Source organism: Limulus polyphemus, unplaced genomic scaffold, assembly GCF_000517525.1.
Source record: "Limulus polyphemus unplaced genomic scaffold, Limulus_polyphemus-2.1.2 Scaffold487, whole genome shotgun sequence".
Classification (NCBI taxonomy): domain Eukaryota; kingdom Metazoa; phylum Arthropoda; class Merostomata; order Xiphosura; family Limulidae; genus Limulus; species Limulus polyphemus.
The window spans coordinates 294,250-319,399 of NW_013666097.1; the positions used below are offsets into that span (position 1 = coordinate 294,250).

The 25,150-nt window shown below is 33.0% G+C and overlaps 1 protein-coding gene across 9 annotated transcripts in view; it reads left to right on the top strand.

Moving 5' to 3' along the window:
- LOC106458567 (CLIP-associating protein 1-A-like) overlaps window positions 1-25,150 on the top strand; it is a 199,705-nt gene that overhangs the window by 67,921 nt on the left and 106,634 nt on the right. For 7 of the 9 annotated variants that reach the window (XM_022384825.1, XM_022384827.1, XM_022384830.1 and 4 more), the window contains exon 9: window positions 2,193-2,269. In XM_022384825.1, the coding sequence (XP_022240533.1) occupies window positions 2,193-2,269 (77 nt within the window). Of the gene's footprint in view, window positions 1-2,192; window positions 2,270-12,292; window positions 14,386-25,150 lie in introns of those variants that run through there. The other 2 variants (XM_022384832.1, XM_022384833.1) reach the window with 1 other exon arrangement.

Consider the following 25,150-nt stretch of genomic DNA (forward strand, 5'->3'; position numbering starts at 1 on the left):
AACTTCTTTCTTTATTTTTATTTTTTATTATTTGTTTCTCATATATATATATATATATATATATATATATAGAACATATACATACTACGAATGGAAACCTAAGCCTTAACTCTTTTTTCCTCTTGCTTTATTCAAATAGAAAATTGAAATATTCATCTAAAAAAGCTATTGCAATTTTATTATATTTTAATGTTAATTCACTTTACTGAACATTTTTCTGTTTATTATTCTCATAAATTTGCTTGTATATTATCACTTTACATTTGCCACACAAATGTAATACTGCCTATATTACCACTGTTGGTTTTATTTATCCATAATTGTAAAATAATATAAAGCTATAAATGTTAAACTTTTCCCATAACACATGGTTAAGAATATTGTTATTAGTAGGAGTGCCCAGCTGATGATTCAGTGCATTCTAATCACTGTAGATTTTATTTGTGTGTGTGTGTGTGAATACTGATTTATGGCAATATGCCTTTTCTTGTCAGTTTGTTTTATACAACTGCTTTTGCTACATTATAGTTTACTTTTAGCTCTTATCCAAAGCATTGTTTAGATACCATATTTGGTTTCATATTGTACATGTTTTCTAAGTTATTATATAAATCTAGAACTATGTTTTAATATACATATAATATAACGAAATTATAGAGAGTATAACTGAGAACTTGTGATTATTTAAATAGGAGCAGATATAAGTAAATAATAAATTGTATGAACTGTCTATTGTTCCTTTGATAATTCATTTGCTTCTTTATCAAAGTGAAATAAAGCATTTGTAAAATGATAAATAATTTTTTTTCAAATTGTGTCAAAATAAGTTTTTTTCTTCTGGTTAGTGACTAATAGCTTCAACATTAAATTAAATCCAGACTTAAAAACTTTACATGATAATTAAATGAATGAGACAACATGTCTCCTTATGGAGCTGGATTTTGATCAGTTGATCAACAAATTTAAATAGTGATAACGAGTTTAACAAAAAAAAAAGTATAACTGAGGATATGGGTAACAGGCATAAGATTGAATTGTTCTCAAGAAATATTTAGAAATTGTGTTGCAAAAAAACAATAGTATATTGTAATTTAATTTATTTCTTAACATTTTTAGCAGATTTTTGTAATGAATTTTATGAAACAAAATATACCTGTCATGATGATAAATAAAGAACAATGAAAATTGCTTGTTTTGATCATACTTCAGAATACAGCTCAACGTTTTTAGTTGTGTATGAAGAGCTCAGTAACTGTCTTGTTAGACATCTGAAAAAGTAGCTAACTACCTGGAAATCTATATTCATTTTAAGAAAGCATCAAAATAAATCATTAAGTTTAGCAATTCGAATTTCTATTTAACATTGTGGATTTATTAATAAATTATTATGAAAGGCAGTAATAGTACTTCTTAGCCAGATAGATATAAAGTGTTTCTATAACACTTACCAGTAAGTGGTGAAATCTGGTTGTGATACACAAAATATTTGTTAGTGGGAAAAGGGATAAATGTAGCAAAAAATTAAAGAAACAATAAAGTGAGCCATTTTGGTTTGGTCAGTAGCCTATCTGTTAGTTTCATTATTTGTATATTAATTAGTAAATTGTCATCTATTTGACAAAAATATACCAGTAACTTTGTGGAAGCTTCTTGTTTTAATGCATATATGTTGAGGTATATTTCTACTGTTTGCTTTGTAAAGTTATCTTCAGGAATTCATGTATTTACAGTTGTGCATTTCTTCATATAATCATTCATATTGTATTGTTCACAAAAGTCATTTATGAAACGATAGTTTATGCAGCTTTTTTTTTTTCTTCATGAAACAGTTCCTTTGAATTGGAGAAGAAGAAAAATTTTACATTTATTCCATAATGTTAAAGTTATAGGAAGTTTTATGATATCAGCAGGAAACTAATATATGTATCAATTGTTTGTTTTCTTCTTGAGTGTTAATTTGTTATCATGTTTAATAGCAGTATTTGTATCACTTATAAGATTGACACCATAACTATGGTGGAAAACATCAAAGTTAGTGTTAACATTTAATTGGTTCGCTGTTTTAGTGAAACCTCACTTTATATTGGAATCATGCAGAAGACATGAAAAAAATTAATAGTTTAAGTTCTTATTACTTTTCCTATTTTGGTTTTTAAAATTAGTTTATAAAAAGCTTTCTTAATATTTTTCAGATTACAAGGTATTTTTGCCAAATTTGATGAAATTAAAACTTCAGGAGCATTCCTTCCATCAGCCTCTTTTGATCCAGGTAAGGATTGAATGTACTATAGATTAGGCTAACTGAATAATTTTTCATATGTTATTTCTTTTTACTTACTTTAATGAATTCATCAGTTAAGTAGCGAGAGTTTATTGTTCATTTCTACATGGGATTCAGTCTTCAGAGTAAGTTGCATCTCAAAATTAAATATTGAAGTTATCATTTTTTAATTAAGAGGTAGATAAAGATGCTCGCTGATTTTTTGTAAAATTAAGTTAGTGAACAGAGTGCAAGAAGACTATCTTGTAAAATCCAAGAAAAGTGTTTGTTTTTTTTTTGGCTCATTAGCCATCTGTAATCAAATTCATTTACATATTTTTACAGTGGTCTGTTTTGCTGTGTATTTTTATCAGAAATCATATATGTAAGGTCATTACGTTTCAAAGTTATCACAGTGAAAAGTGTTAGTAACATAAATGTGAAGTGGTCAGCATTTTATTTGAGAAGCAAATACATAATAAATGGACAATGATGAAAGTAATTATGGAAATAGTGAATATAATGAGTATTATATGCAAATATTATGGGTCTGTTGCCCCTCTATTGTATGAAAATTATCTGCAACAGAGTACAGTCACATGTTGATAGTTTACAATGTAGTTGGCAGTCATCCAACCATGCACTCAACACCATATCACTATCATATCTATAAAAGTACAGGCAGTCATACTACTCACATCAGTATTGTGGTGAATGAACTCTGTGCTCCATGTATAGAAATGTCATATGAGAAATATGTACAAATCAGAGTTTTGGGGGATGAAAATTACTCCATGCAACAAAATGGGACAAAGTTTCATGTTTTGATAAGAGGGTACATGAAACTAGTACTGTTAATAATAGAAGCAGTTTATGTATGAAACCCATACTTTTCAAAAGTGATGTTAATTAACCTGGGATATGCTCTTTATGTAGTACTTGACAATCCAGTAGAGATTTTGTCAATGACCTGATATATCCTGAAGAACCACCAGGATAGCCACATGGCAAAATTTAATTTTTTCCTCTGTACTATAATGTATAATGGATGTATTAAGTAACTGAGCCCCATTGAGCTGCTAAGTTACTTAACCCATGAACTGCGGATGACGGATATTTCTGTCACTGAAGTTCTATGGCTCAGCTGTGAATGACGGAAATATCCGTCAGTTGCACATTTTTAACTATAACTCTGTGCGAATGACGAAAATTACTGTTTTATTGTGATTGATGGCAACTCAGTTTTATCTGTGAGTCAGGAAACGGCAACTGAGCTGCTCCTGCTGCAGTTAATGGGTTAATGCATTTGGGAGCAACATTCAGCCACCCATATTTTTTTATTTTTTTTGTAGATGGAATAATAGAATATTTTTGTAGCTTTCAAACATGTGTGATTTCACAAAATGGAATTTTTTAAGAATGAAAGAACATCTAAAGAAATTAGAAATTCCCAGACCTATGGTTTGTTCGTAAGTGCTGTAAGTCTTGCATTAAAATTCTGTTTTCACCCCTACAGCAGTTCAGACCCCCCCCCAGTCATTCAGACTACATGCTGTGACACTATAAAAGGGTTTACAGTGAAGGGTTATAGTAACATAAAAACTGCTAGAGAAAGAAAATCACATCAAAAACAAAACTTTTATAGCCATATTTGCAAAGGTTAATAGATTCTTATAAATGATAAGTTTGTTCTTTGAGATGAGCAGAAAAAATCTAAAAGAATGTCTAAACTGCATTGTAAACTTGCGAAACCCCACAGAGCTGTGCAGAAATGAAAACTGGAACCTTTTTTTTTTTTTCACAAATTATACTAAATAAATCTTGCATAGTGACAAATTATCAATTATAAAAAAATTTAGTTCAAATATTTTGCACTTAAATTCTAAAATTAGAATTAAAAGTCTGGTATTCTAGAGTTAATTATTCTATTGCATTTTTTATCTTGTTTTAATTTATTTTTTCTTTTAATTTTCAAAATAATAAAACAATAAGCTTCTTATTTTATTAAACTTTCCTTTGTCATAAATAGCAACAGTAAATTACATTTAACTATGTTTTGTGTGAGGTTAGCTAATTCAGGAAGTTGGTGGCTAAAAGTTTGCACTAGTCTTGAGCCATGATGGATAATTATTTTATATGGCTAAAGCTCCATAATAAAGATAAACTTCTGAATAATACAGGATGAAAGTAATTAATTTAATCCGAAAGTTTGAATAAAGTTTCATCTACTCATTAAGACTAGTCAAAGCAGGAAAAGTTTTAATTTAAGCAGAACTGAAAATCATAAAGTTGACCAATCTTCTGATGAATGCTAATAATTTTGTAAAAGAAGCATATAGTTAATTTTATAAATAAAAATGTATTATCTGTAATCTATATATGGCAAACCGTAAAATATACACTAACAGCATTGGAATTTTTTTATAGGCTGTATGCACACGTGTTTGTTTACTGTTTTGTTTTCCATAGAAAATTGAATATTTTGAAATTTGAAACATTTTTTCTGGGTTAACAGCAGTTGGTGATTAATAAGGTTTTTTTTTTTGCTTCAATAATGTAACAGTTGTAAAATATTTGTAATAGAATGAAGTTATCAAATTTATAATACTTGACATCATGTAACATAATGTTTATAGGTTATTATTTCACAGCTATAATTAATCAGTAATATGGTCTTTACCTGAAGAACCCCTAAATAATTTAAACTTTTGAGAAAAATGATAAAAATAAGTAAAAAAAAAATATTATAAATATAAAAAATGATTTAATTTTGTATTTGAATTCAATAAAAAAATTAAAAAGGGCCATAATTAAAATTATCAGAAGAAATGAGAACCAACAGTCTAATTTACATTTTTTGTTGAAATCAAATATAATATAATAAATACTTTTTATATTACCAGTATTTTTTCATTTATACATTTGGAATTTAAAAAATTTCCCACTTATGAAATGTTTCTGTCAAGTATTTCAGGTGTATAAAGTTACTATACAGTGCTTCTATTTCTTGTTTTACTGACACATGATTTCTAGTTTGTTTCTTCATTCTGCCATTGGACAAGTTGTAAAATGAAACTTATTGACTCACATTAGGTAAGAAAAAACCTACACCATGACCAGATGAGTTCCACGGTTTCAGGTTGTATCAGTTTTCACCAACCTGTCTAGGCTCAAGTAGCTAGCTGGTCATGGTTTAAGGTTTTCCTTTACCTTACATGGTCAAGTATATTTTGTTTTACAGCCTTGCAGTTACAGACTTGTCCTAAAGGATAAATATATTTAAATATTTGGCATTAAGTTCATTGTGTTACAGATTTTTATGATCCTCAGGTTAATCATTCCGGCTTTAATAATAGTGAAACCACAAAGATGCTTTAGTTAGTTTTTAATAAAACTTATTGGCACAAAAGTTTATCAGAAGAAATAACTTGTCTATTCATTTCTATCAATAAACAATATATATTTGAAACTTCAGTTTATTCAGGGGGTGTTTGGAAAAATACAGACTTATACTTACAAAAATATAAGGAACAGCTTTTATTAACCAACAATATATTTAGGGCATTTGAATGTTGTAATTGACATCCAGATATTACATGAAAGATGAGCAGTTTGAATGTTGATTTAGTGATTCTGTATCTACTATTATATTCTGTTTGCAACATAGCATGTAAAGTACATTACATTTCCACTGTTGAATTAGAACCATTCTACATTATTTTGTAAACATCTTCTTTGATCTTGATCCAAAAGTTACTCTTCATCACCATGCAGTTTACTCTAAGTTTTTACAGGGACTGTTCATAATTTCTGTGTTTCTGAATTTTCTTTGATAAGATTATGTGCTCAATACACTGAATCACTGCTTAGTTATTATGAAATGATCATTTAAATTTTGTTAATGGTTCTAACAATATAATGTGTAGAACGTGTTAGACAACTAACACATTTTTCAATAGCAGACACCCTTTTGAGCTTTGATACAAGAACTTTGGTAGTAATTACCACAGGCTCCAACAATACTAAGTTACAAGAACTTTGGTAGTAATTACCACAGACTCCAACAATACTAAGTTACAAGAACTTTGGTAGTAATTGCCACAGGCTTTAACAATACTAAGTCACAAGAACTTTGGTAGTAATTGTCACAGGCTTTAACAATACTAAGTTACAAGAACTTTGGTAGTAATTGTCACAGGCTTTAACAATACCAAGTTTCAAGAACTTTGGTAGTAATTACCACAGGCTCCAACAATACTAAGTTACAAGAACTTTGGTAGTAATTACCACAGGCTTCAACAATACTAAGTTACAAGAACTTTGGTAGTAATTGTCACAGGCTTTAACAATACTAAGTTACAAGAACTTTGGTAGTAATTGTCACAGGCTTTAACAATACTAAGTTACAAGAACTTTGGTAGTAATTGTCACAGGCTGTAACAATACTAAGTTACAAGAACTCTGGTAGTAATTACCACAGGCTCCAACAATACTAAGTTACAAGAACTTTGGTAGTAATTGTCACAGGCTGTAACAATACTAAGTTACAAGAACTTTGGTAGTAATTGTCACAGGCTTTAACAATACTAAGTTACAAGAACTTTGGTAGTAATTGTCACAGGCTTCAACAATACTAAGTTACAGTAAGTGAATACCCCACTGATCTGTGAATTTTTGAATTGGGAATTGTTGTTTAATTAAGGCTTAAAAATTTATGTATACGAAAAGTAAAGTAAAACAAATCGCATAACAACAATTACAACAACAAAACGTTTCAGGAACGGTAATTAATATATATAAGGTCAGTTATAGTCTGAATCAAGCTATGGTAAAACAATGTTTGAGGTATTCAGAGAAGAGAATTTTTGCTAGTGTGTGTTTCTTTAGAAAAAAAAAAGCATTAAGTCAAATGTCCACTAAACATCCATTCTCTTTTAAAACTTTTTTCTAGCTATCACACAGAAAGGAAAATAATGCCGGAAAATTAAATATGATTAATGCAACTAGATGGCACTAGGTGCTATATCAAAACGAAATTTTGTGATCCGCCTAAATCTTAAATAACCATTGTACAACTAAAGTTCTAAGTCACAGTTGACATTATTTTACTCTTTAATAAGTATATTTTATGTGTAATTTTAATGCTATTACATGAAATCAATTCTGAATCATGATAGATCTACATGCATCATTGCAACTAAACTGATTAAAAGCACAAACACATAGATTTCATGACTACCAATCAACTTTTTATGTGATCTTAAATACTGCATTGTTTACAGCCTGAGAAATAAAACTTTATATCAGATAGATTAAAACATTTGATAAACTGCTGGGAAAAACACACTCGAGGCAGAATAGCACTAATTACTATCCATAATATTACGCTAAGAAATGGCCTGCAGTGTTTATTAGTTTTGATAGTTACTTCTAAGACAACATACTTTTTAAGTCGATGACTTAGAATTATCATCACCTTTATAAAGCTATGAAATAAACTAAAGTTTGTTAGTGCCTGTAAAGCTCCCTCTGTGTGTGGGCTAAGACATCATAAAACTAACTGTGAGCATATGTATTGTATTACAAACTAGGTATTTTCTAGAGCTTTTAGTTCCTTCAGTGAGCTGCAACAAGAACAACATTATTCATAATTGGGATAATTGTAACTGTGAACACCTCTATATAGCTACAACACAAATATGTTAGTAAATACCAACGAAGTATGTTGTAAGTGTTCATTCTTCCTGCTGTGAATGAAAAAGACTGCACAACTCTGCACTTTTTTTTTTTTTTTTTTTTTTTTTGTTTAAGGTAAAAGTTGAACTGGCATTTCACGTATGAATGCCTCGGGCAAACTCGTGTTAAAGCGATTATCACGCACTTTGCATTTAGAGTAAAATAAGTGGCTATTCCGTTTCAAAGTTTTCTGGTACACATTTCCGTAAACCTTTAATTTCAGAACATCTTCATTAATAAGTGTGAAATAGACGAGGTTTTTGCCAAGAATAATCCGTGAAACACTGAAAGCGTGTTATTTATTATTTTGTCAGTTTTATTTACATTAATGACGTTATAAGAGTTTGACGGTTAAGTTTCTATTAATGAGTTCAAAGTAAATTCCGTAATAGCATGAAACGATTACAATCCTTATTTTAATAATTTCAGGCGATTGGTGATCCATTATCAGGATATCGTTCTTGTTAAGTAAACGAGTAATGATTGTCAAATCTCATAGTTTTATAAGTTTATTTTAACTATGTAACTTAGCAATAGTTTGTTCTCAGTTCAACATGGAGTTCAATCTCTTAAACCTATATTGTATCTTAAGATTAAATATTTTTTAATTAAGAGCTGGATTAGGACAGTTGCTGACTTTTGTCAAGTTTATTAAACAGATTGCAAGAAGGCTATTCTATAGCACCCAAGAAAGGTTTTTTTACTCTTTATTTATGTGTGTAATCAAGGCTAAATGTGTATGTGTATAAATGATGTTAAGCTTTTGTTTTTGTTTTTTTATTATAAGTCATAAACGTAAGATTACCTTACGAACAAAATTTAACAATAGAAAACAAAAGTGCAAATATTTACAACGACCATATCATGTATGTAAGAGATTTGATTAGAATTCTGATGGGTGCCTAAAAAAAACAAAAACAAACTTATTACAGAATATCTTTAGCTGCAGATTTGGTTTGCTAATTTAAATAAGTTGAGAAGATATTTTTATTTAATCAAGCTAATTAATTAGCCCCCCAGTAGCTCAGCGATAAGCCTGAGGGCTCACACTGCTAAAAACTAGGTTTCGATACTCATGGTGGGCACAGCACAGATAGGCTCTTGTGTAGCTTTGTGCTTAACAACAAACAAACTATTTAATTTTGTTTTTTAAAAATAAATCAATATCACAAAACTAGAAGAGGATTTCTCACATGTTAACTGTATAGTCACAAAGTATTATCAGAACAAGTTCTTTCGAAAATGCAGATGCGAATATTTTTATATTTGCTCCGTAGTAAGAGATGTTGAAAATAAGCACGTGTTTGAAGAATTTTTTAATGTTGTTCCAGTTGAATGACAAACCTTCATTCCATGTTGATTTATCCGTTCAGCGTATAATTAAACCGCACTTCAGGTAATTTTGTATCCGTCATTTCTTCAGGTAATTATAAGTTGCTCGGGAGAGTACTTCCTATTGTTTTGTCTTAAGGTACAAGTCACTCAGGTTTAGTGTATTAGATATGCAAGCGAAGCGCTGTGAGTTAGAGAAAATTACAGGTTTTTAGTATCACACTGAGGGAGAAAGATTTGCAGGAGTCCTGTATAATGTCAACACGACATTTCTGTAGGAGGTCTGAAGTGGGGAGTGACATATTCGCCACCTAGGTTTTATCCGCCTCACACGTTGAATCGATATGTAGGTCCATCTGACTGACTATCACTATCATTATCAACGAGAGGCTCTGATCATTCTTCAGTGTTGTTTCCCTTCTAGTTGCCACCCCCACCAATGGCTCAGCTTTACGTTTGAGTACTTATAACGCTAAAAATCGGGGTTCAATACCCGCGGTGGGTATATCGTAGATAGCCAATTATGTATCTTTGCGTCTAAATACTAAAGAACAGAGAAAACCTTCTTATGATTTTAAAACTATAGATGTCAGGTTTTATAGGGCCAGATTCTTTACAGAAGGTGTCTGTGACTTGTTGGCAATAAATTTCAACAATAAACGGATAGTACATAATCCACTCGTTTTAGAATAATATATTCAAAACAACTCAAACGTATGTACAAAAATTCGTTACGCTTTTGGTTATCACAGTTATTTCCAGAAATTTAAATAATTATATATTTTTCCTCAAAGTCCACACATGCCGGTTCAGTTATTTTAAAACATCTTGTGACAAGACAAGTTATTATTCTCTATCTCTGTTATTAAAATACAAGCTGTGAAACTTTCAGTTCATAAATCGCCACTATATGCTCTTTATGACTTGACTCACAATCACGCAGTCTATCTTCACTTTTACTTTCACTAACTTACTTCCTTGGCCGCCTATCTAACCTATATAAGATCCTATGTGTGTGTGTCACGTCACGCTTGATTTCTCGGAATGGGAAGAGTCAGAGAAGCCAAAATGCATTTATCCAGATAGAATAGTTCGATTACAGTCTTCCCATTACAATTTTAGTGATGGGGTACAAAGGGGCGTGAAACCTTGTAGTGTAGTGAGTGTTATTATAATAAGCCTAAAGTAAAGTTGTAGTGTGGCTCACCTAGACTAGAGCCAAGTACATAAAATTTATCATAAAAGTAAATATATCATTCAATTTTAAACTTATTAAATCGTTTCTTAATTAAGTTATTTCCTGTTATATCACCGTTTTTAGTAAAAAAAAACAACAAAAAAACCTCTTTAATCAAAGGAGACTCTAAATTAAGAAATCGCAAATACTTTCCAGTTTTGTTGTCTATACGTTTCATTTTATACTTTCAGTACATAGACTAACGAAAATATGGTTATACTTTTGTTGCTAAGCAATATGACATAAAATCCATTGTTGGAATGTAGTGTTAACAAAACGCACTAGCTTTTCTATATATTAGAATTTGTTAATATAACTGATTTTAACCAATAACTATTTCATGAATACACCATGAATTCATTTCATGACAGATCTTGATTTTGATTGGCTCAAAAATGAATTTACTGACGTTTGACTGCTTCAACTGCACTTTTCTGCCTCTTTGTTGGTCAAGCTTGAGTTCGCAAAATTTATTTATTTCAGTTAGCTATGAAATGTGAGGTTAGGGTATACTATGGGGTGGGGTGGTGAATTTAGATGGGCTATACGCTAGTATATATATATTGCTTGACGGAGGTCGAGAACTTTCTACAAACTACGAGACGTTATGATGTAACAATACTCACTTAAAGCAATGAGAAATTTTCAGAAGGTTCTGGTAACATGACATCACAACAATTGAACCATACAACAAATGTTTCGTAAATAGTTACGTAAGCAAACCTTCCATAGCTATCCTTCTAAAAATATCTTACTTTAACACTCGCGCTATGTAAACAATCTAAATCATAAAGTTCACGTTAATCTTACAAATGAAATGAAACATTCGTGTATATCCAACAGTAGATATAAACGGGATCGTGACTTGTTGCTGCATGAGTTACTTTTTGTAAAACTTTGAACGCAACTTTAGTGGATTCTTAACTTAGCAGCGCTCATGGTTTGTATCAAGATTTAACTTAGTTTTACTCTTGTTTTTTTGCATAGTTAGGGCGCTCGACTCCCAATCTGTAGGTACGAATCCAGACACCAAACATGGGGGGCGTTATATTGTGACGGTAACTCACTTTTCGTTGGTAAAAAGAGTAGCGAAGAAGAGTTGGCGGTGGTTTGTGTTGACCAGCTGCATTCCTTCTAGGCTATAACTTCTATATTAGGACGACTAGCGCAGTTAACCCTCGAGTAGCTTTGTGCGAAATTCAACAAACAAAACTAAATATTGATAGTGCAAGTGACATTCACATCTAAATAGATATATAAGAAATAGTTTGATTTGTATGTATAAAGCAGAAACAACTTGCCAGGCAACAATTTAACAGAAACTAAAATGTATGATGATTAAACATGTTAGAAGCCACGTGGGCACAGCATGCTTGCCTCTACCTCTTTAATTCAGTTTCAAATACTTTATGACTTCCAGTAACCAATCCCTGTTCTTCTCTGACATTTACATAGTTCAACCACAAATCATCATAAGGTATCCAAGGGCGATGGAAGAAGAAGAAGAAGAAGACCGGTTAAATAGCCATTCAACGTGTATGGCGACCATCGACGTACAAGATAGTACGCATTTCCAGCAGCAAATTTCGATCGCAAGATGTAATATTGCGCAGGCGCAGACCGCATCAGTGGAATTGACAGTGAATGGAGCTTGTGACTGTTCGATCTATTCGGAAGTGTTGGTTGAACGTCAGCTACAGGGATATTTTGTAGCCGCAGAACAGTACATTTTCAAGTTTCTACATCACATCCTTGAACCCCCTAGCTTGCTCAGACTAGAAATGGTTCTCCGCACCGAGTGCCGCATGCAGTAAAACTGCCGGCCACTGATACACGAGCACGTTCTTCGTTAGCCCTTCGAGCATCTGCAGCCAAGCAGCCATTCAGGAGGCTAAAGAAAGCACTCTCCTCCCTCACACGTGCTCCTTGCGCCAGCTTGTCTACTTAAAGTAATCTCACTTGATCTTACTGTAAGCTCTGTTTTTCCTTCAATTAAAAGCACGTGAAAGTGGCAGACAGGGCTTCCGAGGCCAGCAAGAGTTGAGAACTCGAATAGCTGCTTCCCAAATATTTTATATTCACTCTTGAGACTCTTGTTTATATTTCAACCATATCACCAATTATTGTAGAACTGTGGAGTACGGGAATTATTCTCTCGGCCATTCGTGCGTTGTCCACGTAAAGAGTGTGAAAGTTTCCGGGAAATATTCTCACTTGGCCATTCATATATGTGTGTGTGTGATGTTGTGTTCAAATGGAATGGTTCTTTTCGCCTGACGCCCATTGTAAACTTCGTAATAATCATCCGCGGAGACTTCGACAGATTCCTGTTTCTAGAATTCGAGGTACGGGATTATGTGCTATGAAGATATCTCATGTTTTGGATATTTTCTCAGAAACATGCTGTTCTTCTACATTTTTCATTTCTTGATACTTCAGCAGAACATTCTTAGCTCTGTGTATAACGTATGATTTGTTTGTCCTAAAGGACCCGCTTCGTAAAAAAAAACATTGAAAGCGCATAGATATTTATCATTCTAAAAGATGTGCTCTATGTAGCACAGACTTGTTATTTCAGTATTTTACGTGTTGTTCTCCTGTTTCGTATAGGGATAGCCAAGTATTCCGCCATCTTGCAGCTTACTTCTTGTATCTGTTAGCAAGTGATTGGGAAGAGTGAGAAGCATATATCTTGTAACCCGTTTTCTGTGTAGCTAGCTAAGATAATGTGCCCAGAAGCGAATGTTATGTCACAGTCAGCAGCCCATACATTAGTCGAAGACTGAGCGTTATGGTCTTACGGGTCACTGTAGACACGAGCAATTCGCCCATATCACTTCTTCTGAATCATTATATGTACTAATTGTGCTAGTTTTATAACGAGAAGTTGGGGTGTGTAGGTTTGTCGTCTTAAGCTATAGACACGTTTTTGCATGTCGTTTTATAGCTAGACAAACGAATTTCGTGTTCGGCCAATTCCTCCTAATTATTGCCCCGTCCACAGACTTCTAGATATTTAATTATCAATTTATTTACCATATTAATAAACCTTAGTCTTAGAAGAATTTTGATGTCGCACGTATATAGAAAGGTATATTTCGGTGTTTTCTTGTAAAACACTATAAATTTGGCAATATTTTACCCTGCCGTTTAGAAAATGCTCAAGAAGTTTAACTCCTTCCAATTAGTGATTGTCTGTATTAGTGCCACACAGTCTAGCGTTGGATGCTTTATCGTCTCTAGTCTTTTGTGTGGGCTGTGAAATATACAAGAACCTATAGCGAAGGACGTTCTAAAGACTCTTGTTTCTATTGTTTTGTGCATTGATATATAAAACTTAAAACAGTTGTAGGCCACTACACGATTTTCCTTCATCTCCTCGTGATATTAAGTGTCATATAGCTTCATGAAAAAGCGAGAGAAATGGCAATCTTAAGTGCTATATTTGTTAAGACGGCCCACTTGTTAGAACCTGCTTACGTTTTATGATTCAGATACCTGGATCAAAACAAGTGCGCTTAGGAGAAAACGTATTCATGCACAGTTTCTTGGTGATAATCTAGACTGTCGCGTGGTAACCGTTTCCAAGCAACCAACTGTAAAATGTCGGAGACAAAAGACGAACTGCCGTCTCCATCCTCCAGCAGTGCAGACAGTAGCGATATCAGTACCTCTGACCCAGACAGTAAAGGCCAGATTGTGTCTGACGATGGGGAGATCCTCTGGGGAGAGGATGCCGACTGGATCATGCTTTTTGACAATATGATAAGATTATCTGATCAAAGCCCAAGGAATCGAAGACGTTTTTGTGGTTGTAAAGGTTGGTTGACATTATTATTCATACACCGAATATATTCACTTTTAGATGTATCTTCTTCGTTTTTTATCATTCTGTTGTAAAAATATACAAAATATATTATATAGTTTGTTTCGAAGAAATGTTATTGTTATAAACATCTGAAGAGTAATGAATGAATGTAACTTCATTGTCTGAACAGTTAAACTATTCTGACGTATGGTTAGTGTATAACTATTCCTAAGGTAACTCATGATGAGTCCTATTACTCTATATAACCGTATTCCTAAGGTAACTCATGATGAGTCACATTTATCTGAATAACTGTATTTGTAAGGTACCACTTGATGAGTTATGTTTCTGTGTATAACTGTATTCCTAAGGTAACTCATGATTAGTCATATTTCTGTGTATAACTTCACAACTTAAGTCATGATTAGTCAAATTTCTGTGTGTAACTGTATTCCTAAGGTAACTCATGATTAGTCATATTTCTGTGTATAACTATTCCTAAGGTAACTCATGATGGGTCTTATTTCTGTGTATAACTGTATTCCTATGCTAACTCATGATTAGTCATATTTCTGTGTATAACTGTATTCCTAAGGTAACTCATGATGAGTCTTATTTCTGTGTATAACTTCAAAACTTAAGTCATGATGAGTCACGTAATTAAATCATATACTATAGTAGTACTATAAATAAAAAATTTTCTGTAAAATATATCCTAAAAACAGTGTTTACAGTTGGATATAACTCCTTCACACGTTCTGTATAAAGTTGGTTTGAATTCCGTGTGACACATGATTTTAACAATGGGAGTAGCAAACACTGTGAGTGACAAATTTATAATAAATCCTTATATTCACCTGAAACACCGGTTTATAGAGCACCTACAGACACTCTGATAATGAACACAACATCTTTATAACTAATTAACTATAGAAGAAGAATTTTCCCCTTTCTCAAATTTCATAGGTAAAGTTAGTAGAGGAATGTTGATAATTCAAATAATCTAGAATTTTTTGACATGTTCTGTAAAAGATTACGACAATGTCAAGATGTTCAAATCATGAAACTATAAATAACTGATTTACAACATTCTGTTTATCACAGGAATACATTCGCTTAGAGCGCTTTATTATGTAACCTCGTACTAAACCTTCTTAACCGAGAGAACAGTATTTGTTGTATCTGTTTACAAAACATTAAAAAATAATGATTATTCTCTAAATTTTTATACAAATTCCTGTGAAATAAAATAGAACTCTGCCATGAAGCTACCTCTAAGGTCCCGTTTTTCCAATACGTATATACAGCGAAAACAATAGTAACCTAAATTTTATATACACCGCCATTATAATATCAATAGGCCTAATGATATTTATTTGTTTTGCTGACCCAAGCTGTGCTGATGAGCCTTGAATAGACGAAACTGCAGTCCATAAGTAGAGGGTACAGCCAATCAATGAATATACCATGACTCTACGTCACAGTTTCTTTTCAATTTCAAATATATATATATATATAATAACCACACATTTCCGTAAACTATTTTAAAATTCGTTTTCGGGTTCTTCTGTAATTTAATATTAATTTAAAATAAAAAACGTCTTCAACAGTATACACAATTAGCACTCGGGAGGTGATTAAGTATTTCAAGATTTATAATACTAGTCAGTTATATTGGATGGTTACTTTCCGCGAGGATTTTGGACTGCTAATCAACATGCGACTAAAATAATTTTGGATAAGAATTTGAATCTTCTGTACGCTCCTTCATAAACCAAAACAACTAGTGTTATAGTGTAAACTAAACTGCACTTAAACCAAAGTAACGTGCTTTAGCATACGCTGTTTTTTGCTTTTGTGCAAATCCAAAATGCTAAACACTCAAGGACGGGGGGTGGAATTGTTTTCGTAATAACATTTTGATTGTATTTTTTATAAAATAGGTGATAAGTGACGGTATTTTACGTGTATCTACGTTGTGAACTTGTACATTTTCAAAACATACAATTATGTGTTGTTTGTAATTTCCTTATGCACAGCATTTCACATCTCGTATTTTCCTCTTCTTCTTCATTTTTTGAACTGTTTCTAGCATATATTTGTTATTAAAGTACTTGAATCTATGTTAGCAACTTCAGAAAATACGCCCCCCCCCCCAGTGGCACAGCGGTATGTCTGCGGACTTACAACGCTATAAACCAGGTTTCGATACCCGTGGTGGGCAGAGCCCATTGTGTAGCTTTGTGTTTAATTCCAAACAAATAGAAAATACATGACGTGTATAATCAGCATATGTAATATGTGTTCTTGACTCTAAAAATACAAATTTGTAAACGATGAAGTTGGCTTTTTATATTTCCATTAAGAAGACAATTTGATTTCGCCGACAAACATACTTACACGTAATATAAATATTGACTTTTCGAATTATACTTCCGACAGCGACTCTTCCCGTCATGTTGGAAGTGCTGCGTTATGTTTGGTAATTTGCGATTGTATTAACCTTTGAAAATTGAGTTTGTTTGTTTTTCTGTTCATTTTAATTGTGAAAAAGAAATTAGCTGATCCACAAATATTTACAGATAACGGAGAATAATACTTCCAAATACATTTATAGACCAACGTGTTTTTGCATTGTTGATACTACAGATAGCACTAGTAGTATGACATGATCCTAACAATAAACAAAGCCGATATTATGTTAGCAGTACTTTAATAGAATGCTGAGACCGTTACATTCGATAAGCTAATTCCTTGGTGTGGAAATCACTTAAGTTTTCTGTAAAAATATCCAAAGGGGAATTCCTTTTCAAAAAGAATAGACCACACAACACCTGGATGACAGATCATCACAGTTTGTATATGTTTTATATTTAAAAAAATAGATCAATCGTGATTATGCCCTTTTACTTGGGGGTCAGTGCTGGTGAAAATGGTTTTCTTGCTGTGGTGCATGAGGCCATGCGAATGAAGGCGTGGCCCAATTACAACATTTGATTAGAGAATACGAATTTTCTACGACAATAACTTGAAAATAAAAACGCGAATGGGAAACTGGTTTTATCGATAATCATAACCAGTTTAAGTGTGTGTCAAAACCGGGTCACGTGAGAAGGCCTTCGCCTTATTAGGCTACTGACGTATATCTTCAAGGCGAAGAATACGAGAACTGGAGATGTTTGCCTTGCATAGTTTTCAGTATTAAGTTATAGAGTGAGATTTTCATCTAGCATTAAACTTATCTGCGAATCAGAATTTTGTTTTCCTTTTCGTTAGAATTTTCTGTCAAAATAAATAAATAAAATTCGATTTATTGCATTGTGTTTTCAGAATTGGTATGTGTTTCACATGAATAAAATGAGACTGAGGCGTGATTCAAATCACGCGGGTCGGGTTTATCTGTCTCAAACTACTAAGGTCATAGTTCATTTCCATGTAATTATGCTAATGTCAAGTGGAAATTTCACTGGCACTTAATGTTTCCTGGACTTTGGCGCCAGGACCGTTTGGAAATGAACTATGACCTTCGTAGTTGGGGCACAGATAAGACCAGCTCGCGTCTTTCGCCCCAATATTCCAGACAGGTGTATTTCAAACGAGGATTACTGCTAGTATAATCTAATAAAACAATAATTCGAATATAATTTTTTACTCTAGCGAATAAAGACTTGAACGAGAGTGGATTTATTAAAGAGAAACCATGCTTACTAGCCTAACATTTTCGAGGATGTTACTTGTTTGGGCGATGAAAAGGTTATGAACTTGGTGTGCTTAGATTTTCACAAAACTTTTTGATATTATGACACATGAAAGATGGGCTATGAAAATCGCATCGTTGGGGTGTGGAAAAACTATCAATTTTGGTTGAGGATGGTTGGATAAAAGAAAGCTGTACCTTTATTGTTATTGATCTAGTGCTTAGGACTCTTTGCTTTTTCTTATTTATATTAATGATTATAGATGGGGACATAATTAGTAAATCATTAAAGTTTGCTAATGACATTAAATTCTTGGATATTTCTAGCTGTATTGAAGATGTTGAGGTATTTCAGAATGACTTAAATCAGTTGAATAGTTGAACAAACATTTTGCTAGTAAACTTTAACTTAGTAAGTGTAATGTAATGCATTTGGGTTATAATTTCGATCATACGTTTAATAAAGATGAAAACTCACTCAGTAGCATGACTGAATGACACGATCTTGTTGGCATAGTGGTGAATAAGTCACTCAAGACATCAAGTTGATAGTAGGGAATCCAATAACATTTTAGAGTGTGTTTATAGACACAGTGATTACTAGTCAAAAGAGGTGATTATATTTACACAACTTGCTGTTTTGGCTTCACTTGGATTACTGTTTATATAATATTGGTCGGTTTATCTAAGAAATGAAATACTTATTGGAAAGGGTTCGGAAGAGAAGGCCCTCAGTGGGTCAATGGTAAGCTGACGGACTTCCATCGGTAAAATCCAGGTTTCTATTATCCATGGTGCTAAAACAGCCAATCAGAAGAGGGCTACTAGGATGAATCCAGGAATTTAATGGTATTCTTATAGGGGATGGTATTTTTTTCACTTGAGAAACATATGGTAAGAGGTGATCTTATTGAAGCTTATGATAGAATAAAGACTTATGATCTCTTTTTACTGTATTCTGAAGACAACGGAACGAGAGAACACAAGCTTAAGATTTGAAAAAAGACAGGCTAGGCTTCAGTGATTATCTTATGGAATGAGTTTTCTTTGGCAATGGTGAAAGCCGACATTTCACAAGAGTTTAAGAAAGCAAGCAATGATGTTCTGAAAAAATAAGAGTTGATTTTGAAATAATTTTAATTTTCTCAAAGGGTAGTTGTATAATGGCAGCCATGAAGGACCAAAAAGTCCCATGTTGTTCGTTTGTTATGATAAATATGGCAGTGGAGACTCTGAAAACTGAAATGATGATCTCTCAGTGAGTTTGTCACCTTTTAAGAACGTTCACAACGAAGAAATAGAAACATTACGATATAAGATAATCTGAAAATAACAATTGTATAGGGAACTTAATTTCTCAGACCCCCCCTAAAAAAAACACGCAAAACAAACCACATTCCTGTTAGCGTATTATGATGTAGAACTTTGTAAGTAGAAATCTTTCGTACATTAACATAAAGTAATCAGGTGGCACCAGTTGAGGGGGGGGGGATACCCGAATATATAGTAGTTCTCCCAATGAGGCAAAAATATCATATGGCCTAAAGCGACGAGGCATATTTAATAAGAATCGGAGACATTATATTGGGAAGGTGGTAAAAATATTAAAAAATATAATAAAGACATCGAGAAGCTTTTGAAACTTATCTTCGTGTGTTAGTATAGACTGAGCATGTTAAATGAGAACAATGGATAAAAATATAAAAAGCATTTCAAGAAAAAAAAAATCTCTCACCCATTTTGAATTTCATCTAGGTATGTTGTGACCGATAACTCAAAACTTAAACAAGCCAGCATTTAATATCATTGAAATTATAGGAATATGTAATAAAATTTGTATTTTGAGTCGTTTACACAAAAAAGGATGTCTTGGATAAACTCACTGTCTTCTTGAAAGAGAAAACCTAGTGGTTAACTAAACATTTCAAATTGTCTACATCTACTTTCTCAGAACGTTTCTAAATTCGGCATAGCAGTTCGCTGAAAACCTACATATCCTGATTGGGTCGGTCGTGATTAAATGGTTAGCGTGTCGGACCATGAATCCGAAATTCCATAGCTCGCATCCCATCGGTGCAAAAACACGCTCCGCACTTTGGGACCTTGTGCGTGCGTTATAGGAGTGATGGTAAAATATCATTATTTAATTAAAATAGCCCAAGGTTTGGCGGTGGGTGCTGTTGACGGGTTACATTTCTTGTATGCTATTATTAGCATTGCACAACATCAAATACTTTTTAAGAATGAACTTAGTTATGACGCGGATATATTTCTACTCATATTGGCAAATTACAATCGAAAGTGGAAATATGTCTGGATGGTTAGAAGTTCCTTGCTGTGAACATGGTATACAAGGTGCGGTATTTCATAATCATGATGTGACTTTACACATAGGCAAAGTACTAATCAGTCAGTATTTGAAGTTTAATCACTACCTTTGTGATTTCATAACTACTAATCAGTCAGTATTTGAAGTTTAATCACTACCTTTGTGATTTCATAATTACTAATCAGTCAGTATTTGAAGTTTAATCACTACCTTTGTGATTTCACAACTACTAATCAGTCAGTATTTGAAGTTTAATTACTACCTTTGTGATTTCATAACTACTAATCAGAATCGGCTATCCAATAAGATTTTTTACCCTTTCCTATTCCTTATCGATGTACAATCACAATATTTTCACCATGAATGTTATATGTATATATATAATTATATTGCGTACCGTGGTGTCTTTACGAGTGCTCGTCTGTCTCTCGTTTACGGCGGCCGCTTCTCGCGCTGCGTTTGAAAAACTGCGCACGCAGACAAAGCTCAACATTCATGTTTGAAATGACGGGAAAACAGGCATGAATAACGTTGATGGCAAATTTTATTTCGCAAGCAGGATATTCTACACTATACTGTTTTGAATTAATCACACTATCATTTACATTTCAAAATGTGACGTAACTTAAACAATAAAAATGTAGATTTACCGTATGATGTTGTTGAGCAGCTCTTAGCATGACCGAAATGCTCAACAATTACTTTTTATGGTGGGCAGTATAAGTTGCATAGCTTTAGCTCTGAGTGAAACCAAGAGTGCAACGCAATTAACTCTTTTTTAAAGCCTGTGAAATAATTTGGATTTATAGATTGACTTAAATGTTTCCTGGCACTGGGGACGGGTACTTTTGCTTTTAGTACATAAGTATAGGCATAATCAGTGTTAACATAATTGAGAAAGTCGTTATTTGGTATATATTTACGATAAAAAGGAAAAAGCACAACAATCATTTACATTTTTTAACGATAAACTATTTAAAAACGAAAAATACAGCATGCTACCCCAGAAGAGTATTTTGTTAAAAAAAGATATTTTACACGAACTCCCCACCATGCGACTGTATGGCGTACCAGCTACTATTAAAATCTTTGTTTTCCACACCGCCATTTTGTTGCAGTCCCTGAATGTTCGGAACAGCTATTTATTACTTTCAGTCCGTTTTTTGTTTAAACAAAATACCTTTTTTCATCTCATTTTTTCCAAGCGTATTATTGATTTTTTCTAAAAATAAATTTTAACATTATCTTGCTCAGCACTCATCAGCATTGTTACTAATATAAATAATTATGGGCTCTTCTACAGAGTTCTTTAATCCAAAACTAAGAACCTATGAGAACTCGGCCTTACGAGAACCCTGTTAGTGCTAAGTAAAATAAAAAGTTAATAAAGCTTTATAAGCTATCACTATTGTGACAACTTTTTGAGGTATGTAATCACGTGGAATAATTAAATTGGGCGTTTTGAAATAGCCTACACCTCATCCCGTGTTGATTTACTATATTGCCACTTATATTTCTCACTTTCATCTGTGCATAGAACAATATAAAAGGTTTTTTAACACTGTTTGAAACTTACATAATAAACACTTCCAAAATAATTCTGTTTGTTTGGTTACGGGATTTTTTTTCATAACTCGACAAAGAGAGCCATGAAGGTATTAAGTGTATAACCAAATTTAAAATACACCAAAGTTCGTAATACTTTTTCAACCTACAATTGATCGTGAAAATTAAGCAGTAAACCGAATAATTTAAAGCGGCTAATTATACTTTTGTTTACGAGAGACACGTTGTTTTATTTCTATTATTTAATTGTTTCCTATCAGAAGCACCCGTATTTGATACCCGTGGTGGGCAGAGCACGGATAGCGTTGTGCTTAACTTCAAACAAACAAACCTATCGCCTAAACAGCCAGTTTTCGCCATCGAAATTCTGCCCGATAATTATTCACTTTCAAAGTCACGTGACAGTCAGTAGGTAGCTGATTTGATGACTCTACACTTCTATGTTTTACTTAGTGCTAACTCGGCTGTAGTTTCCACTCCTAGTAAAGTGTTACTAATGCAAGTGCATCGATATATTTGAGGGATCTTTTGTTGCAGAACGTTTTGTAAGTTAGTCATTGTGTTAATTCCACAAAACTCGTGGGTTTTTTTTTAAAACCACAATTTTCCAGCCATTTATTTAACAACTTTATTGTGGGTCTATGATATTTATTATTATTATTAAAGGAACTCCAACACATACGCATATGAATTACGCAAAATATGTAAACAACAATACCATCGATATTGTAATTACTCCCACTAATTACTGCTGGGATATATGGAGTTGACGTAGGAAATGAGTAATTTCACTCAGTGTTTTGGCGTTGTAGGCGTTGTAACATGAAAAAAATCATAAAAGTATCCAATATGGTACTAAATGCGATCGCACCGGTAAAAACACAAGACAAGCCGACAATTCGCGGATTAAAGGACAGATACGTTTCTTTTTCCTTCTTCTTTAGTATAAAAAGAAAAGGCGGTCATATACCTTATGGAATTCTCTCAGGTATTAAACTTATGAAAGTTCAGACTCTATTATTGTGTTTTAACTGGTGTGTGTGTGTGTTTAGTAATTATCAAGGTAAATATTTTTCAGTAACTGTACTCGGTAGGCCTACCCTCCAAGACAGTAGCGTATCTAGGGGTGGAGTCGAAGACTTAGCAATCAGCTTTTTTGTTTTTTTTATCATTATTTACTTGCTGTGAAAGATCATTCCGTTTTTCTAATTGTATCTTGATCCGTGTTATTATTGTGAATTTCCGAATACGAATATGAGTCCCAGCCGAAAGCTCCGAACTGTGCGTACTGGTCAATCTGTAATTAGTTGGCGAGGTGAGCGCTTCGCCGGATTGGCAAGATTAAACCTGATTTAAAACAATGAGTACGATGGAAGTGAAACGGCTTAAATGGTTTCGCTCATATGACCCTCACTAGAGACATTCGTGTCACACGAAACGATGTTCTAGACCAATGATTCTGAACGTAGGGCGCACGCCCCACAGGGGGCAATTTGAAAATGCTACAATAAGAAAAATAAAACTCCTATTTTTTTTGATAAATTTCTATATTTTACATTATATTATTATACCTTTTTAACACCAAATTTGTTTTTTATATTAAGTGGCATCAAATTTTTTTGAGGTATCGAGGTGGGGGCATGGAGCAAAAAAGGTTAAGAACCACTGTTCTAGACCGTTTTGTAATCCAGAAAAAAAGTGGCAAGTGCCACTTTAAGGGCTTTACTGAACTTTATTCGCCGAATGTATATCCAGTGTAATAATTTCATAAATGTTCTTATGATTGACGCTGTACTTTATATATATATATATATATATATATAATTCGATGACGAGGAATCCACTTTGAAACTAATAATACTTGGAGACGGCTTGAATGGGTAATGAAGAAAAACTTTAATATAAGTTTAACATAACAACAAATGTACCACGTTTCGACAAGGTTTTGTCATCATCAGGTGTATAGAATGTTTTCATAGAGCAAAATGTTTTCAAACGCATGTCTGGCTCAAATTTGCTTTAAGGGTCCAGATAATTATAAATAATTTAAACTTAACATCAGTACAAAGCTGTAGGTATATAGTGATCAAAGTTTTTAACCAGAGTTTGCCTGTTTCTGCAGATTGTTCCCATGAGAGGAAGAATGTATAATAACTTACACATTTAGAAGACCCCCAATCTCTAAAATACGTATTTTAGTACATAAAAAAATAAACTAATTTCTAAAAGAGTTTTTTTTTAGAATAGGCAAACTCTTGTAAAGATGAGTATTTTTTGTCGATTCCTACAGATTTAACCCTAAATACTGCTCAGTTATTATATATTCTTCCTCTCATGGGAACAATCTGCAGAAACAGGCAAACTCTGGTAAAGATGAGTAATTTTTGTCGATTCCTACAGATTTAACCCTAAATACTGCTCGGGTTGCCCCACTCGTCGATCTAAAATCCGATTCACCACTGTTCCACGGTTAAATCCAAAATTACGCATTTAGGATTTATGACGTTAGAAGAATTATCTTTTCGACGTTCGTGTATCATGCAGTCAATTTTAAACCCGCATAGAAACAAAGAAACAAGATAAAAGCGAACGTTCTCTTTTACGGTTCAGAAGTTGGAATAGGGTCACACAATTTGCAGTGACAAATGGTCTACTTACTGAGGGTAATGTATATTATAATTACATTTGTACTCGTACGAGAGTGATAAACTTATTGAGATATGCAATTACTTAGAAAGCTTGAGATGATATTAGCAGGATGTATAAATATTTGCTTTGTTCCGAGAAACCGCTTTTGAAGGACTTTAGCATAGAGAATAAACAAACTGTTAGTAGTGTTATGTGTGCTAATTGCGTCTTTCGACCTTATCTCATGTGTCTAGTTTATTTTTACAGAACTCTTAACTGCAATGATTCGTTTTGTTTGTTAGAAAAGTTAACAAATGTTTCTGAACTGGATAACACTAACTTATACTTTATATTCATTGTTGATGAAAATGACAAATGATTTAGATTGCCCTAACTCTTCTTCTTCTCAGCATTTATCCCAATTAGAAAGGCCTGTTGTTTTGGCTTTAATGACGGATTTTCCATAATTCAGCTAGGCAGATTTCGAAAATAACATTCATTTTTTTCTATCGCGGAAGAATTTTTTTACAAAGCGGGAAGAAAAACTCTTACTTAGA